Below are 17,908 nucleotides of genomic sequence, written 5' to 3'. Positions count from 1 at the left end.
TTTAGTACACAAATTTGGGTCAACTCCCCACCTGGTTCCAAGATAGCATCCCCCCTTTCTTCCCCCCCACCCCCAAAAGAGTACTTCTGGAGGTAAAGGGAGGGACTTCTGGTCCCAAGACTGCAACCAGGGGTGGGGCACAAGCCAAGGAGGAGCTACTCTTGCAGCCCTCGACAGCTCACCCAAACTCATTAAGTGATCCTCCAGCTGAAATAGTTGCCCACCTTTTCATAGATACATAATACAAGAGAAGCCAAGTTGGTTGTACAAATACTGGAACATCTTATCCATCAAGTTGTGGTCATTTTAAAACTCACATCATTTTCCCTTGGACAAAAAAGACAGCAGTTTAAGAGGGGGTAAATATGCTTGCCGGTTGTAATAGCTTCTCTTCACAGCCGAGTAGTCATAAATTTGAGGGCACTGGTATTCACTGTTGCACAGCAAGCAGGGGAGTTTTAGTTATGTTAAAAAGATTGTACAAACATTAGATAAGGCCCGTGTAGATAAAGTTATCCTTTCCTGTAAATGTGTTACTATGGAAGTGAAGCCATTACTGTAGCAATCTTGTCAGAAGGAATTTCTTCTTGCAAGAAAGCACAGCAAGTTTTCTCCCCCCGCTTAGACAAAGAGAATAGTCTAGTTTGATCTACTGCTTTGTGTTATAAATTAGATATCTTGGACACAAGTGTCAGAAGAACTTAAACGAGTAGCAAAAATTAGAATATTCCTCAACTTGGAATCATGTCTGTTACAAGGGCTGGCATTACAGCATGGGTCCCCGCCAGCTCCATCCACCTTCCATCCTAAAAGGCAGCAATAAAAGGCTTTATAAGAAGCCCACACTTTTGCTCACTCGTAAAGAAGCTGGCACTGTAGCTGAGAAGTATCTACAGCATCGTATGAGAAGTCAGTCATTTTATTGTTTAAACACCTTCAAGCAACATCAGCCTTCTTAAGAGTAGTATCAAAACAGACCAGGAAAACCCACATGTTGTTTCATGTGCCCTTTGATGGCTCACAAGTTTGCGTAGTCTTCTTTAAGCACTCTCAGCAGCACATAGCAAAGGAAGACCCCAAGTATCTGAGGAGGTGAAAAAGAGGGAGTAAATAGCTTGATTGTATATCAAAAGGTTTTAATAAAGTTCCTGAGTTTTAATGGACATCTATAGTGACAAAAGGAGAACCTAGCTTTAAGTAAAAAGTTACTTTGACTACACCAGTAGTGCTTGGAGCACTTGAGCTGATAGTATGCTTAAGTGCCTGTAGTTGGAGGTTCAACTGTAGTGGTTTACAACAAGGGTACAATAGGATGCCTTCCACCCACCCCCCTTGGATAATTACCAGTCAATAAGTTTTTGAGTACTAATTTGCCTTTTTTCCTTCCATCTTATTCTATCTCTTTTATACTGAATGAGATCTGTTACTGTCCTCCCACCACCTGCCATTGAAAAGGCTGTAATCTTTACTTTGCAAGCTAGACTTTACCTGTGCAAATCCAATACTTATGCCAACAGCTCCAATAAATACAATATGGTCTTCAGTCCATTTCTTCAGCTTTTCAACACATCCCTAGAAAGGAGAGATTACTGCTAACCACTGAATCTGGTACAAGTGTTAGCATCTGTACACATTCTGGGAAAACGATGACTTGCAATAGGCTGGGGGGCAGGGAAAGGAGAAGAAATCATTCAAGTTTTGTTTCAGTTCCAAATTCTGTTAACAAAACAAAACCCCACACACAGACCTTTAGATATGGCTTTCAAGAGACAAAATGACCAAGAATGTATATATTTGAAATATACATATTTGTGGTTTATCTAGAATTTCACTACTGTTCTTACAGAAGAGGGAAAGATTTTCTATATAGCAAGAAGCAGCATAGACCTGACCCAGAGCTGAGGAATCTGACAGAACGTGACCTGCCGTGATGCTTAATATACATCTTTTAGCCAAGAGCAATGGGTGGAGTAGCATGACTAGTAGTAGCTTAAACAGACATGCAAGATTGTTGGACTTGGTCTAAGGTGAGATCCAAGACTGAAATAATGAAGTACCAAAAGGAGCTGAAAAGGATATGAAGAAGTTGCAAGAAAAAAAAAGTTTGGAAGATTATTCTAAAAAAAGAGAGTGAGTAAGAGGATCAACATATTTCCTGTTCTCATTCAGCTTTCATAGCCAGGTAGTTAACAAGTGGCAGAGACAGGATGATGCCCAATTAGGGCAGGCAACCAACTTGTAAGCATAGCTTTACAAGGAGTAGACGTGTTGTTGTATCCAGGCAAGTGTTCCAGGAGCTAGAACAGGAGAGGTTTTCAGCTCATTCTCCATACAATCCAAGGATGTCATGCCTGAAAGCTGTAATATGCATGGAGGAAACCAATGTGAATTAATACCCCCACACCCCAGCAAGGGATAGCCATATTTGAGCGTGGCATTTTTGCTATTGGAGTGGCAAATAGAAACACTCGAGGTCAGGGGTGCCAGACAGCTTGTGGCCCAGAGCATCAGGCCCACAGTTTTGCAGACGCTGGCCACGATGGGACCTTCCTCTGGCCACAGCCAAGTGCCAGGGCACTAGAGCAGGCTGGTTCCCACAACAGCAACTAAGTGCCCATCATGCCAGGCTTCTTCCTACAGTGTTGCTAGGGCTCTGGCACCTCTGCTCTCACCCACCTGTGGTACTTTTTCCTGCAGCCAAATACCTCTCACTACTTGGCTGCCAAGTACCTGGGAGGAAACAGCAGTCCTGGCACTCCAGCAGCACCACAGCGAGCAGCTCGACACTGAAGCTTGTTCCCACAATGGCAACCAAGAATCGGGGATGCCTGGCCTCTTACTGCCAGGTCTCAAAACTAGCCACTAAATGTGCTGGATTTGATATGGGAGGAGGAATATATATGGACCCAGTCCAGCCCATGGGGCTGGCCCCAGGCCATTTCATCCAGCCCATGGGACTGGTCGTATACTACATATCCAGCTTGCAGGACCACATGAGTTAGATACCAGCAGTCATTAGTTGTTCTGCGACATAGCACATACATACCCAAGCAAGGGCATTTTAAAAGGAAAGGAGCCTGCTGAGGTCCTGAGAGCAGTCTAGCTGCAGCAGCAGCACAGGATTTGCTGTTGGCTTATTTACACTTCTTAGATAGGTTTTGTAGCACATGCCGCTTGGCTATCAACAGCAAGTCTAGCTAAACTAGCTGGTCTGCCAAGCAGACATAACTTTAGAGAGGACTGTTTTGGAAGACGGCTCATCTATAAAATCAATTAGCCAGAAAGCGAATACCACACAGATTCAAGTCACTTAGGCAGCAAGCACTAACTGCAGCGTCAGCTACTCGGTAGGGGAGATTAACAACAGAGGGGTAAGACTTGAGTAGTGTGGAAAAAACAAAACCAAACCTGTTGATTAATGTTAGAAGCGTCTTTGCTTAGATTCCTTCCGCAGCTTCTCGTTACAGTCTTGCAGCAGCTACTTGGAACAGCATTATTGAGATATCCATACGTAGTGTTGAGCCAGTCAGTGTAGTTCTGGGCACCACAGCACTGGAACTAAAAATGGCAGAGATTCAGGTGAATTAGTGGCATTTTAAGTAGAAGGCAAGAATTCTTGTGGGTAATCTTTTATTGGATTAAGTGTATGGTTGGTATAGACATAGGCAACCTTATCATCGTACCTTTCCTCAACCCTCCCTGCTAGACAGAAGGAGACACAGCAGAGCTAAATAGCAGGAGGAGCAAAGGATTGTTAAATAGAGTCATTATCAGCTGTGAAGTGCAGGGGTTAGGGAGTATCAAAAAGATAATAATGAACCATGAAGTCATAGTCTAACCTCAGCTCCCTGGTGCTTAGTGTTCAATAGGCAGCAGTCCATCCTACTATAGAGCAATCTTTTCAGAAAGAAGTCAGGCCAAGCAGAGACTTGGCTCTTGGAAAGCCTTTCTTGATTAATTCAGATTTGTCCTGGAAGTCTAGATCACTTTAGATAGATGGTCTAAAAATTCATGGTCTGTCATACCATGGTCAGGTTGACCAAGCAAGACTAATCCAGAGATTTTGGTAGACATTAGTACTTGCATCCCCTTGTAAATTAGTTTCCCAGAATGCCCCTGGCTTTGCAAGTAATTCAACAGAAATGAAATCCAAATCAGTTTTAGTTTCTTTAAAGATGTCCATTCAACCAGCTCCATAAGCTGTTCAATATTTACCAGTTAAAACTACCTTGGAAGCAGGATTCTTGCCAACAGATGGCATCTCATTTGCCATTGATTTCAAACATATTTGAACTCCCAAGTCTTAGATTCCACCTCACCCCCAAATCAGCAAAGTTAGAGGGGTCAGCACCCTGCAAAGCTACTCCTATTTATTTAAAGCCCAAGTTAGAGATGTACTAAATTAGGGTAGGATCTCTTTCGAGTGTGTTTTTAGTCAGTCGAGTCATCCTGCTCGGTCAGTCTCCAGAGAGAAAGGTTCTCCAGCTCATCAGAATTTATTTCTAGTTTACCAGCAACCCTCCACCCTACCCAGCACGGAAGAACCAGCTGCTTTGCAGTCTCCAGCTAAACATGCCTTTAATACAAGTCAGAGAAACCACACAAGGATTTGTCTCAAGACATGTGGAGGCTCCCAGAAGTCATAGTCCGTTTTCATTATCCATTGAAAGAGTCTGCTGTAACTGCTCTCTCATTACCAGACGCAAGAGCAGAGACTACTTACATTCCTCTGTAGGTCATCCACACCTCGGGTTATTTGCGATTCCCTGTTATATTCGTCAAGAGTCTTCAGGACACTTCTCAGTAGGTTATGGTGCAACTACAAGTAAAGTTTGTTAGGTTTGTGGGTTTTTTTGGCACAAAGATATCTGTTCTTCTACAGAGCAGATGCTGCCCACAGGCTGCATGTCTGGCCTCCCTGCTTTAGGCAGAGTGGCCCTGCACCAAGGAAGGGTTGGACCCAATGACCTCCTGAGGTCCCTGCCAGCCTCATTTTTCATTGATTCAAAAAAAAAAACAAAAAACAAAAAACCATGTAGTCTTTAGCACATGCATGTGAAGCTTCCCCCATGCAATTCTAGAGTCCAGTAATCAAGCTGAGCCATTAAGAAGACAGACACCCACGTTCTAGAGTTAGCCTTTGTTCAAACACAAGGTTTCTTGCCCAAGGCTTCCATTAGACCGGGGCGGGCAATCATTGTGGGCGGAGGGCTGCTTACTGAGTTTTGACAAGCTATCGAGGGCCGCGTGGACAGGCAGCCGGGGGCAGATAAATATTCTTTTTCTAAAATTTTTTAGGGGCCCCACAGGCTGGATACAATGGCATGGCGGGCTGCATTTTGCCCATAGCTGCATTAGACCTTTCTGCTATAGAAAAAAAGCTTTGCTTAAGTAGATAGGCACGTCGAGTCATTAGTAACACTAACAGCATAACTGGTTTGGTTTCTGCTAGGGGCTGCTGGGAACAGCTACCTTTGCCTCATTTCTTCAATCCAGTTGAAACTCCAAGTTCTGCTCGAGAGAACAGTGTTAAAAATGGCTCCATTTCTGTCTAGGAAGACAGTGACTTCTCCTTGAACTAGCAGTGATGTAGTAGCCATTAGTATTGCAGTTAATGGTAGGCTTATACTCTTGGAAAGCATTTCTAAACAAATATAACCTGGAGACCACAGCTCCTTTTAAGACTTCTGGTTTTGCTCAAGCACCTAATGAATTTTGGCTACTTAACTGCTGCAATAATACAGCCAAAGCATATATTTTCTTACTGCTTCCTCCAGACTTTATTCTGTATTTAGAAGTTAGCAGTGGCGGTTTTGGACTTATAGTTCTGATGTTGAACTAAGTGCAAAAATATTTTCTTTGGCAGACGACATAATTTCATGTTAGACAAGTTTGGATTCAGGCTTTCCTTGCACCCCCTGTGAATGCCAGTTCTGTTTACTAGCTCCAAGACTAAACATCACCCCCAACACCACACTTTCCCCAAGCTCCTCTTTCCCAAATGACACAAGAGAAACCTGCTCAAGCATTCTTAGGGGATAAGCAGAGGTCAGCCAATACAGAATTATTGCTTTGTGCAGCCTTATTTCTGCATCCTGTAACCCACAGCTGAGGAGAGCAAGCAGCAAGCCATGCCAAGTGCTCCCCAACTTAGTAAGAGTTCTGCATTTCTGCTCAATAAATTTTTCCACCATAACATATGGCTTCTATTGGATCAAGGCTCAACATTTAGGCCTACTCATTTCTACCTCCCTTTTGTAAGAAGGAGCTCTGGCACAGTGGCATGCTACTACACAGCCCAGCTAGCTTGCCAGCCAGTTTAAGAACATTGAACTTTTCTCAGAGAGACTAGTGAAGCCGTCTTGTAGGTTATAATACTAGGGACTAGAAAAAAGAGACAACAAGACACAGTGCAGGAATAGCAATGGTGACTACTGCTTAAGGACCAGCTCAACCTTAAGTGGAAGATTTTCTAAGCATCTTGTTTAAAACAGGATTGTAATTTTCCAAAATACTTGCATCTGTTACAATGTTCTCATTCACTACTTAGCTTAGTTCATCTACCTGGCTACTTATCCAATCAAATTCAACCTGGGGTAAAGTCTAGCTTCAAGCTCATGTTTGACTAGCAAAAGTTTTTGCATTCAAAACAAGCTTCAATACTGCCTAATGTATACCAGCACTAAAAAAAAAAAAACCCAAAAAACAGCAAGTTTGTCTGAGAAGAGGAGTAGTTTCACCCCAGTAGCAAATGTGGTTTCTCAGCCCTGCATTCTTATGGCTACAAGGGACCTCAAAGTCATCTGGTCCAGCTCACAAGGCATTAAACCCCTTAAGCAGAGAAGCCAGGTGATACCAGACAAAGATCCCTGGAAGGACTTTGCAACTTGCAATGTCTTAGTAGTAGAAGCATAGCATGTGATTTAAGGCATCACACACACCTACCTTTTCTCTGTAAGCATAGGCAGAGATGCCAACTACAATTTCAATCAAGATGATAATTAGCAGCATGCCTGTAAACTAGAAAATAGTTTTAGATTACATGCATATAGCCATTATGCTCTCTTACTACATGCATATGTTTTAGATTAATCCAGCCAATATCAAGTGTCATGGGAGCCTTTATCTTCATCTGCCTCCCCCATCTCAGAACTCTTCTTGTCTTTCCAAAACGGGCATAATCAGAGAGTCAGACTCGGTACTCTTCTATGGTCATCAGTTCTGCTAGTATACAACTACAATGGCTGATAAGAGATTAAGTCATGGTCACAAGGAGCCAGGTCAAAAAGGTGCAGACCTTTTTCTACACATTGCGTCAATGCACAAATGGTAAAAACTGTTGCTGTTAGCACAACTCACCAAGTGTTCCTGTGAACATGCAATTGTTTAGCTAGACTTTTTTAGCAACTGCAGTCAATTAAGTGTTGCAACATGGGCAAGATGTTATTACAAGTGGCTCAAACAGTTTTAGAAAGTTACCCCATGTTTTTCCTCCCCTCCTTTGTTACTTTCATCCCCCAAAGGACCCAGAACAACAGATCAGATCCCTGCTCTGAAGCAGAAAAGTTTGAGTAAGGACCTCAACATTAATGTTAGCTGTGTCCCTTTATTGGATGGAGGTGCCCCCGCAGTTAAACATGGATGGGCCAGGGGTGTAGTGTCCAAATGCTCCAGGTGGAGTCTTCAGGAGCCTCCTGTGCCAACCCAATTCTGCTCCCAAAGTCAGTTTTGGGCGCTTTCAAAAGTACTATTTTACATAGCTTTAATAGAAGCCCGTTGCTTTCCTCCAACACTAACAGTTGCAAAGGGAGGCAGAACAGTTGCTGGCATTTGGTTAAATCTTGCAAGAGATGGTATATTCAAGGAAAAAAAAAAAAAAGTCACTGGACATTTGGATGCCAGTATTCCAGGCAGCAGCAGCAGCAGACGACATCTTAAGCCAGCTCCAGGAAACATTCTGCTCTACAAGTATGAATTTTTGGTGGACTGCTCTATAAATCCAATGATCCTTCATTAGCCATCTCCTACATCGGGTTCTTATTTTGATCCCAAATCAAGAAAGCAACAGTTAATCCATATATTGAAAGGGGGGGGAGGAATGCCTAAACCCAGCTCAAAAAGGTTTTTCCAAGTTTCCAAGAAATCTCTAGACAAGAGACATTTTATAGTCCTTAGGTCTGTTCCAAATCAGCAACTGCTCTAGAGTCCAGTAGAGCAAATCCATCTTTGGGAGAAGTGGCATTAACACAGGTTCACATCCCAAGTCAGAAGGCTACGGGCTGATCATGTTCCCATTAAAATACTGCAAAATTGTAATGTACACATTACAGACTTGATGTGTGTAGCTTCACAGATTTTTACTCTAGATAAATTATTCTGACCATTGCTTGAAATGGTCATTAAAGATTAACTGTTCCCACTCACTTCTTCCAGATACTGCCAATTAAACTCAGTTATAAGCATTCTTTTTATTGTTGTACTGTTCCTCCTGGTTGATCGAGTCTGGCGACATCGTCCCTACAGTATAATCTGCTTGACCATCTGAAGTGTCAAAGCAGATTTTGGAAGTGTTCCATAGCCCTTAGTTGGACTCTTGTGGCTTTACACCCACAAGTCTTACTAGCTTCTCCCTTTCCTTCCTTCCCTCTTCTGCCTCAAATATCCTCTTGGGAGGGGTACCATTTCCTGCTTACTTCTAACATCCTTTGCAGTAAGGCAATGCAATTGTCATTAAAACAAAATTCTCTTGTTACTCACTACAGTCAAATATCTGCACTCCAATGGCATTTGGAAACCCAGCAATAGTTTGGTTACCCCATTGTTACTTGCTAGAGCCTCCATTTCCCAGTCATATTGTCCAAAGTTGGCCAGACTCTCTGCTCTGTTTGAGATCAGACCTGGGCCACAAATGCCTGTGAAAGTGCTCCCAATCTCAGACACCAAAACAAATTAACAAAGATATAGGTCCAAGATTTTAAACTGCTGACCCCAGCAGTACCAAGCAGTTTGCACTCTGTACTGCCAAGTTGTTCCTCATTAGCTACATACAGCAGAGTTTCAAATTTAGTAGCTGAAATTAGTTTAGTTTGTCCCATCTCCGTCCCCAAGCCAGAAAAAGTAGGCTTTTAACTTTTTCTGCTATTTACTCAAGAAGTTTGTTCAGATGCTTTTAGAATCGCTATCAGTTTCCAAATCCTAGAAAAGCATGGCAAACGTTGCTTAGGCACCCTGTAGTACTTCGGAGAGAACAGATCTTTTCATATCCAGGAAGCAGAGTAAACCCAGAAGGTCAAGAGTGAGGACTCGTGGAGAACAAGCAATGTCTTTGCTACAAGTACTCAGCGTTTGAGAGCAAGGGCCACACCAGTCTGTGAAAGCTGTTGCGAGTGCTGATCCCAGGCAGGACTGCACATGAAATCCCATGGAAAGCTTCAAGCCATCCCCAGGTGTCTGAGCCAACACTTGGTGCATAAAAAGCTTCCCCGCAAAACAGGATTCATCCAAGCAAGCTGGAAGGCTTTGCCTAGACGTGGATTTGGGAATTCAGTGATCCAGTATACCAGGTAGGTAAAAAAAAGTTGGCAGGTAGCCATCAACCCCAATGGAGGGTGCAAATCCTCAGCATAAGTCAAAGCACACACAATTCCCTACCCTCTCCTCCCACCAAGGACATGTTTGCCACAGAGATGCCTTAGTAGCTCAGTTCAAGGATCCAAGTTAGGGGGAAAAAGATGAACACAAATAAAAGTAGAAAAATAAAATAAACTACCATTTTGCATGCATTCCTCCCAAATGCAGGTGTTAGAATAGAGAGCATCTACTTAAGCATTTCATATTTAAACAGTTAACTATCTGGGCTGCCCCTGCAATGGGCAATAGGGGTGTTCACATGTACTCCCCAGTAATTGGCCCAGTGAGTTATAAGCAGAAACTACTACATTCCCAAACATGTTATTTGAGGTAAAGCGCTTTACTTTTTGTTTCTCACATGTAATACATATCCCTTAGGGACAGAAGGCAAACTGCATGGGGTCAATAAGACTCTTCATACACAGGCACCACCCCCACACTTTCAGTTTAAGAAGACTACTTCTCCCACCACAATTTGCACTCTTAAGACTCTATAAGAGATTAAACGCTGCAAGATACAGACAGTTTACCACTTTGATCATTGTATGATTGGACTTCATAATAGCAATTGCGCCAAAACTAGAGATGGACACAACGATGACTCCAACGAAGGTGATGATCACAGGAACACCAGAGGAAGCTTCGTTGATCACCACAAAAGTGTCACGGAGTTTTGTTTGGGCAGAAATCCCTATGCCCATCAGCACAACTCCAGTGATCTGGAAGAGGTACAAAAGGAATTTAAATCAATCTCATCTGAATATCAAGTTCAGCAAATTGAACACCCTGCTTTAAAAAGGAAAGAAAAAAGCAGTAGTGAGCCACAGGAAGGTTGCAGCACTAGAGAACGCACGTAGAACGAGTCCTCAGACAACAAATGGGTTCCTACCAAGTTGCACATGGGAAAGAATTAAATCGATACCCAAATATTGGTGCATCTTCACTACAGATGTAGCTGGAGATAGAGGTAGTTAGCCATGTTAAGCTGAAGTTAAATAGGAGGGGAAAAAAGGTAGAGATGCACCTCATAACATTAACTAAACTGGAGATGCACAAGCTTTGAGTGCAAGTCCTCACTTCAGGAGATGCTAGTAATGAGCTCTTACAAAAAAAGCTTGCGCATCTTCAGTTCAATTAGTCTATAACAGGGGTCCCCAATGTTTGTGCGCCCAAGGGCACATTCAAGTTTAAAAGAAAAAACACGCTGCAGGCACCACTATGAACATTCGAGTGTAGTCTCCTGGATCTGCGCGTGGGTTAGGGGAGGGAGTAGCAAGCGCCCCTGCAGCAGTCAGACCGACTCAGTCTCAGCACCATGGTGCCCACAGGCACCGCTGGTCTATAAAAGGTGCATCTCTACCCTGCCTTCTGGAGACAATTGCTCTTAAAATAGCTGATCGCATTAGCCACTGAGAAAAATTGTCCTTCTGGGACTTGCTACCGCAAGCTAAAGGCACCACCACATTTGAGTTAAAGACTTTCCATATATGTGGGTAGATCCGAGCTGGGACAATACCCAAGTTAGCTTTGTAGCCAAGACAAACCCCAAAAGCAAGCTGAAAGTACAGCCATGCTGCTGCCTCAAGCATACAAAAGGCTATGCCTGGTCTTGCTGAGAATTAAAGCCTGGTAGACCCAAACCAAGAGGAAGCCAGTTTGAGAGTAGTGAGCATGCTTTCACTTAGAAGCTGGGGCGCAGGCAGAGACGAGCAGGTACACAACAACAAGATCTAGCCGGGGATTACCCCACTCTGAAGGAACTCCTTACAATCTCAAGATTGGGGGGCGGATTCTGGCAGTCCTAGCCCCTCTTTCAACTTGCGTATTACCACAGAGTTCTCCTAGCTAGTTACTGTTTTAAAAGTTTAGACATTACATGCTTCTTCAGCCATTATACAAAACTAAACCCCACACCCTTTTCACATAAGCAAGTAGCTATTTGCCAACACCAAGTTGTAGCAACACAATTTAGGTAGTGTTTGCCAGCTAAAAGCTTGTGTAGATACTCTGGCTACCACACACAGTTTGAGGGACTTAATCTTTCTTTCCGCCCTTCTTTCACAGCACTAAAAGAAAGCAGCAAGTTCAGAGCAGTCCTCCCTAGTCTCCTTGCAGTTAGGTCAAGGGGTGGTTGATACAGGCCATGTAATTCTTTTAGCAACAGGTCACAAGAGGGAGAGAACTAGCAGGGTTCGCTTGCAAAGCTAGCCACAAACCCAAACCAGATGCACCTTAGAGTAGATACTAGTTAGAGCTCTTTTAGATCCATTATTCCTATTCAGATTCCTGTTGTAGGATGCTAGGACTCAAAGTAACAGAGCCTTACAACAAAAACATAGAAACAATCATCCAGCCCCAGGGTCCACACTCTTCCCAGGGTAACAGTTAACCAACACAAGCAGGAAGAGGGAGCCAAGTGCAACGGACCTTCAGGATAAGAATACCTTATTACATTGAACTAGGGGAAAGGATGAAAAGAAATTAAGACTCATTTAGTATCCACCTTTATAGGTTTAAAAATGAAACATTAAGAGGATCTTATGTGCTAGCTGTCATTTAGGAATTTAACATTGTTAAAGCCATGTAACAGAGAATTATACCAGGGTAGTTAATAGTTTTGCCTAAGTGACATTAAAAAAAACAAAAAAGAAGCTAATCAAGGCTCAAAATACAATTCAACAAAACAAATAGCTTAAAAAGATAATAAAAAAAACTTACCCAATAAAACAAATCAATCAAGTATAAGCAAGTTTTAATTACTGCTAACTTATTTCTAGTTGTTATTCTCCTCATCTTGCTTGATGGCCACTGACCTATTCCTCCTAAGCACACAGCAGTAAAGACAAAAATATTGGCTCCCACATGGGTTTCTAATTACTTTGCTCATCAGCTATTTATGCCAAACACTGCTCCTATTGGCACATTTTAACTAATTTAAGGAGCCACAGGTTAATTATTAAAGGGTGGTTTCTGGTAGTTTGTCACACCTTTCTTCTGGAATAATCCCATTGATTCCAATGAGAGAAAAGCCATCAGAAGCTTCCTTCATTTACTAGTTACATATTGAAAAGAAAAGTGAGCTCCAATCAACAAGAGGTCCTTATATCTTAAAGGAAATGTGTTTTTCTCCCCTTAAGTGGGTTACTATCTATACATTTGAATATAGCATATACTTTCTTAACAAACTGCTCATTTTTTTTATTTTTTATTTTTGGAAAACACTGATGTGCACCTGCAGTTGTGCTAAGTGGAGACTGCCATGGTCCCCTTTAACTTCTCTCTCCTGGTGGGTGCCGCGATACCAGCAGTGTTAAATGCAGAGTTCTGAAGCGGCTGCAAAGTGGTATGAAGCAGTGTGAACCTGCTCCTGGGGTTCTCCAGCTGGTCTGGGTCATACAGCCCGTAATCAGTTCAATATGCTGCTGTGCACCCTGTTAGTATGTGTTATGATATGACCAACCTAACAGTAACACTTTGTCACTGCAACAATGCAAATTGATTAAGGAGAGAGATTTTTCACAGGCTAAAGTAACCTAAACTGTAGATATTCAATAGGATTAAGAAACTTGAAAAGTGATAAAGATGAAGCAGGTCCATGGCCATGGGTCAGACTTGATGATCTGCTCAGGTCCCTTCCGATCCTACAGACTATGAAGCAGATGACCTCAAGCAGTCCTAGCTGGCAGTGTAGGGCAGAGGTGTCAGACTCACCCTGTGCGGCAGGCTGGATCCAGACCATAGGGCTCTTTCTTCTCAGCACCGTTGGCAGTGCCAGCAGGCCAAGCAGTCTGTGTGTACAACCCTTGCTCTCCCTACTGTTGCCAACTACTCTTTTCAGGAGGGCTTGGTTCCCAAATTCCCTGGTCCACCAGGAGCCCCATAGGCCAGATGGAGTGACTCTGCAAGACAGATCTAGCCTATAGCTTGAACATTTGACACCCCTCAGAGAAGGGATGTGACTTCCGATGTGATATGGAAAAAAACACCAGTGTAGTTTGGGGCTTTTTTCATAAAGTTATTACATCACAGCACAAGGAAGTAGTTGTCCTCTCTATGGCTCTGGGGTGGCTACATCTGGAATACTGTTTTTAGTTGTAGGCGTCTCATTAACCGCAAATATACTGACATTTTGGAAGTAGATCAAAGAAAAAATTATCAACAGAAATGCATAGGGGAATAACAACAGAAGTGAATTATAAGGAAAAGATTAAAGGAGCTGGTTATGCAATAGTAGCTGGTTACTCAAGCTAATGGCGTAATCCAATGGCCATTAGCAACCATTACTGAACACTTAAATAACACTTATTGGGTGGTATTTTCCAAAACACTCAGCGCTGACAACTCTGCTCCCACAGAGCTCAATATTTAGGAGACTCAAACCAGTTCAGAATGCTATGATGCATTTCCTTACCAGCACAGGCTACCATGGGCCTATTAAATGTGTCCTCTGCTTTCCACATTGGCTTCCCATAGTCTTTTGAATCAAGTTCAAGGGCTCAATCCTTATCTTCAAGGCATTTTGTGGTCTGGGCCCAGGATATCTAACAGGCTACCTGCAGCTCCAGGATGAAGACTTGTTGACCATTCTTCTCGTTATCACAAGAGTTCTCGTCATGAAGGGTAGAGGGGGTCTGGGCAGGAGAACGAACTTCATAGGGGCTGGCCCAAAAACAATTTCCCAACAGACATAATTGTCATCACCACCTTCTGCTCCAATATGAGGTGCATTTCTTTCATCCTGGAAGGACATTTAGATCATGAAAGAAGCTAAGTTATTTAATCCAGGTTCCTTCTTATGAATAAGATTTTCATTAGGAGACTAACCACAGGGTAGCACAGGATGATTTTTCTGAAACTCGGCTTCACTGTTTTCTTCTCCCTCAATTTAGCCCAGAATACTGGCAATATAAACTATACATTTATGTTTCCAGAGGCATTTAGAAACCTGAACGTGCAAATCTGCCTCATTTTTTTGAAGGATTCAGATATCTACCCACTTTTGTAAATCCCACTGGATATCACTTACTCAGTTTGCATCCACCGTACGACATAATTTGGTCTTGATGGTATTGGAGGAATTACTCAAGTAATTTGGTGAAGCCCACTGGTGAGCATACTACCCATGGGCCCCAGAGAAGTATTGCTTGCATGTACACTTTCATCCAAGGAATACAAAGGACTCTTATGGCAAGCTCCAAATAGTCCCTGTGAGAGATCAGCTCCATTATTTCTCAGTCGTCAGTGTTTTTTGCAGCCATTCCCACTAGAACTAAATCACTGAATGCAAATAATTACCTCTATACACCCCCAGTAAATAATGAAAATGTTAAACAACACGTACCGAACCAAACCAAATCCATGCACTACCTTACCACATGTGTCTAGTTTACCACTGTTTACTGGTACTTCTGGTTCATTGTCTGTTAGATGATTTTCAGTTCTCATGCAATGTTTGTATCCAGCTAACAGTAGGCCCTGAACCAAGGGATGGCAACCTTTTTGGAGCGGCAAGCTGAAATAATGCATTGTGGTCTGAGGTGGCCTGGCAACTCTGACTCAGCTGCTCCAGAAACTCCCCAGTGCTGAATTGCTGCCTTTGTGGACAAGATGAACCACTTGGACTAGGGACAGACCTTCAAAAAGTCAGAGCCTCAACTGGTTCAATCTTTGCAGGTTAGTCTAGCCTGCCTAGGCTGAACTGGCTTTGTAACAGCGCTCTGGACAGAGGAAATGCAGGCACATGCCTGCAGTTGCTCAGGCCAGGCAGCAGGGGGCACTAGAGCATGCCCTTGGCTGCAGGAAAAGTGTGCTGGGACAGGGGCATGGCCAGCCTGGGCTGAACTGGCCAGAGAGGGGTTTAATTCCACCCCCCCCAACCCACCAGCAGGGACCTGAACCAGGTCTGCTGGGCGCTCCTCCGCTCACAGCTGCAGCGGCAGGCCAGCATGCTGCCTGGGGCAGAGGGGACAAGGAGGGGGGTTATTTCCCCTCTGCCCCCACTGCCTCCAGGGGACCGCAGCAGGGTCTGCCCAGCCCAATCACCATTGCTGCTCACTCCCTGCTTGGCAACCACTGGACTAACTCCCCTGCTGCCCACTCTGCTAGATGCCGGAGGGAGCGGGGTAAGATAGGGCTTATTCTGCTGCTTGCCCCAGGCAGAGAGTGAGCAGCAGCAGCTGGGATAGGTAGACCCCACTGTGGTGCCCTGGGGGCACAGGGGGGAATTACCCCACTCCCTGCCCCCGACACCAAGAAGCCCTGCCAGCTGGCATCTGCCCTTGTCCCTGCCTGGCCACTGAAGCAGCAAGGGGGGAGTGACTGTGACAGAGGCAGCACCCCCTGTCATGGTTTCCCCAAGTGTGAGCCTCTTCTGGCAGCGGGCCATGCTGCAGGGTGAGGAAATCTACTGTGCAGCATGGCAGTGGTGCTGTGGGCAGCTCTGGCCCCCTCCAAATCCCGGCTGCTGTGTGCAGTCTGCTGCAGCTCTGCCAGCCCTGCAGCAGGGCCCCTGCTGGGAAGGGGCTCATCCTCCCTGAGACTATGACAGGGGCTGCTGCCCCATCAAAGGCTCTGCCCCCTCGCTGCTGCAGCGGCCAGGAGGGGGCACAACCAGACACCAGCCGGCAGGGGCAGGGATTATTCCCCCTCTAGCATCTGGTAGATGGGGCTTATTCCACAGCTTGCCCCAAGCAGGGAGCAAGTGGCCGTGGTCAGGGTGGGCAGACCCAGCTGCAGCCCTCCAGGGGTAGAGCAGGGAATAACGCCCCCCTCCCTACCCCTCTGCCTGAGGGGCCATGCTGGCCCACCGCTGCAACAGTGAGGGGGGAGAGCCTGGCAGACCCAGCTCAGGTCCCTGCTGATGGGACAAGGAGTTAAACCCCTCCCTCACCAGACCCCTGCTCCTGCCTGTCCCTGCTCGGGCTCGGGAGCAGAGGGGCAGGGCCAGCCCTGCTCTGCTGGAGCAGAGAGCTGGTCCCAGACAGCATGCTGGGATGCTGGAGTACTCTGGTTTAACCTAAAGCAGGAAGGGTTTTGGGACAGACATTGCATAAACCAGTGTGAGTTCAATCAGTTAAGTCTCATACTACATTCAACCAGGCTTATCTCAAACTGGTTTTGGCCATTTTGAAACTGGTTTATGTGCACTGCTGTTACAGGTTTAAACCAGTTTCTGATCACTTAAACTGGTTTATGTGTAATGTCTGTACCTAGCCCTGGATGGTCCAGATTTGGGCCTTGGGTCATCAATTTCTAACATTTGCTGTGAACCATGTAGGAAACTTTACATTATATAATGCAGCTGAAATGGTTAATTCTTCTTTTGAATCCAGCTGTGTTCTTGACCTCTGTAGTATTCTGTAACAGTGAGTTATGCAGGTTAATTATATGCAATGTTTCCCGAAGTCAGTTCTAAGCATGCTATCTTGCAGTTCCTGATTAGAAGTCAGGAAAAAAGGACAGCTTGATTCATGTGTTTTGTGCCATACAATATTGTATAGTCCTTATGTGACTTTTTGTATTTCCTCTAAACTAAACCCCCTGCGCATGCACGTGCACACACACACAGAGAAATATTAAAAGCAGATGATTTTAATTGTATAGAAAATGCTAATGTTTGTCATTCAGTTTTATTGAAGCCAAATGAGCTTCTAGAGAGAACCACTGCCTGGAATGAAAGATGAAGTGTGAGAAGGAGAAGGGCTTCCTAGTAACTATGGAAAAACTTAAAACCTCAAGCTATGTTATCAACAGTCAAGCCATTAATACGGCCGGGTTTCAAAATGCAATGAAAACAAGAAAACTTTATGCCTAGCATGTGCTTTTAGATCTGAATGATCAATCACTGCTTTTAGTCTGTTGTTAAATTTGCCATACCAATATTCGTTTATTAAATGTCATATTTCTATGGACAAAATAACTCACTCAGACACTTAGTCCTCTAGCCACAAGAAAGCCAGTACATTGGAGTAACTTTGGGGAGCTGGTTTTAAAAGTTTGTTGCAATTTCTTTGGGGCCTTAATGACACCTGTTTCCTTGAATGGGAGTTTGGTCTGGCTCTCAGTTGGCGAGTCATTGTATTCTATTACTTCATCACTTCTTAATTCGTGTTATGGTAGAAATTCCCAATCCCAGCCAAACTCACAACCCTGCTATGCTCAGGTATACTGACACTCACCAGAATGTAAATATAAAACTTTGGGGCAAAGCATCCACACCAGAAGACAGGCGGGTGATCCAGGCTGACCTGGACAAGCTCAGCAAATGGGCGGATGAGAA

The 17,908-nt window shown here is 44.1% G+C and overlaps 1 protein-coding gene across 2 annotated transcripts; it reads right to left on the bottom strand.

The window, feature by feature from the left end:
• Positions 1–258: 258 nt before the first annotated feature.
• Positions 259–12,515, bottom strand: LOC109323209 (tetraspanin-7-like). 2 transcript variants are annotated; one of them, XM_019554664.1, is made up of 7 exons: positions 12,349–12,515; positions 10,154–10,349; positions 6,946–7,013; positions 4,724–4,819; positions 3,409–3,558; positions 1,489–1,572; positions 259–1,084 (listed from the first exon to the last, which is right to left on the bottom strand). In XM_019554664.1, the coding sequence occupies exons 1-7, from the start codon at positions 12,421–12,423 to the stop codon at positions 1,019–1,021; spliced, it is 735 nt and encodes a 244-aa protein (XP_019410209.1). In that variant the 5' UTR covers positions 12,424–12,515; the 3' UTR covers positions 259–1,018. The 2 variants fall into 2 exon arrangements, with proteins under 2 accessions (XP_019410209.1, XP_019410208.1); XM_019554663.1 differs by having other exon boundaries at positions 6,946–7,020; positions 10,161–10,349; positions 12,349–12,512.
• Positions 12,516–17,908: the final 5,393 nt, after the last annotated feature.

This window comes from Crocodylus porosus, unplaced genomic scaffold, assembly GCF_001723895.1.
Source record: "Crocodylus porosus isolate Cpor-Errol unplaced genomic scaffold, CroPor_comp1, whole genome shotgun sequence".
NCBI classification, from domain to species: Eukaryota; Metazoa; Chordata; order Crocodylia; family Crocodylidae; genus Crocodylus; species Crocodylus porosus.
Note: the sequence above shows the minus strand (reverse complement) of the source record. Positions and strands in the feature narration are given on the sequence as shown.

What these genes read in the sequence shown, in the direction of transcription:
- LOC109323209 (XM_019554664.1), bottom strand. Translation starts at nt 12,423, where the DNA reads ATGAGGAGAATAACAACTAGAAATAAGTTAGCAGTAATTAAAACTTGC. An exon ending in CCTATGCTTACAGAGAAAAG is followed by an intron (nt 4,820 to 6,945) that starts GTAGGTGTGTGT and finishes CTTTACTTGTAG; the next exon opens with TTGCACCATAACCTACTGAG. An exon ending in TAAGTATTGGATTTGCACAG is followed by an intron (nt 1,085 to 1,488) that starts GTAAAGTCTAGC and finishes TCACCTCCTCAG; the next exon opens with ATACTTGGGGTCTTCCTTTG.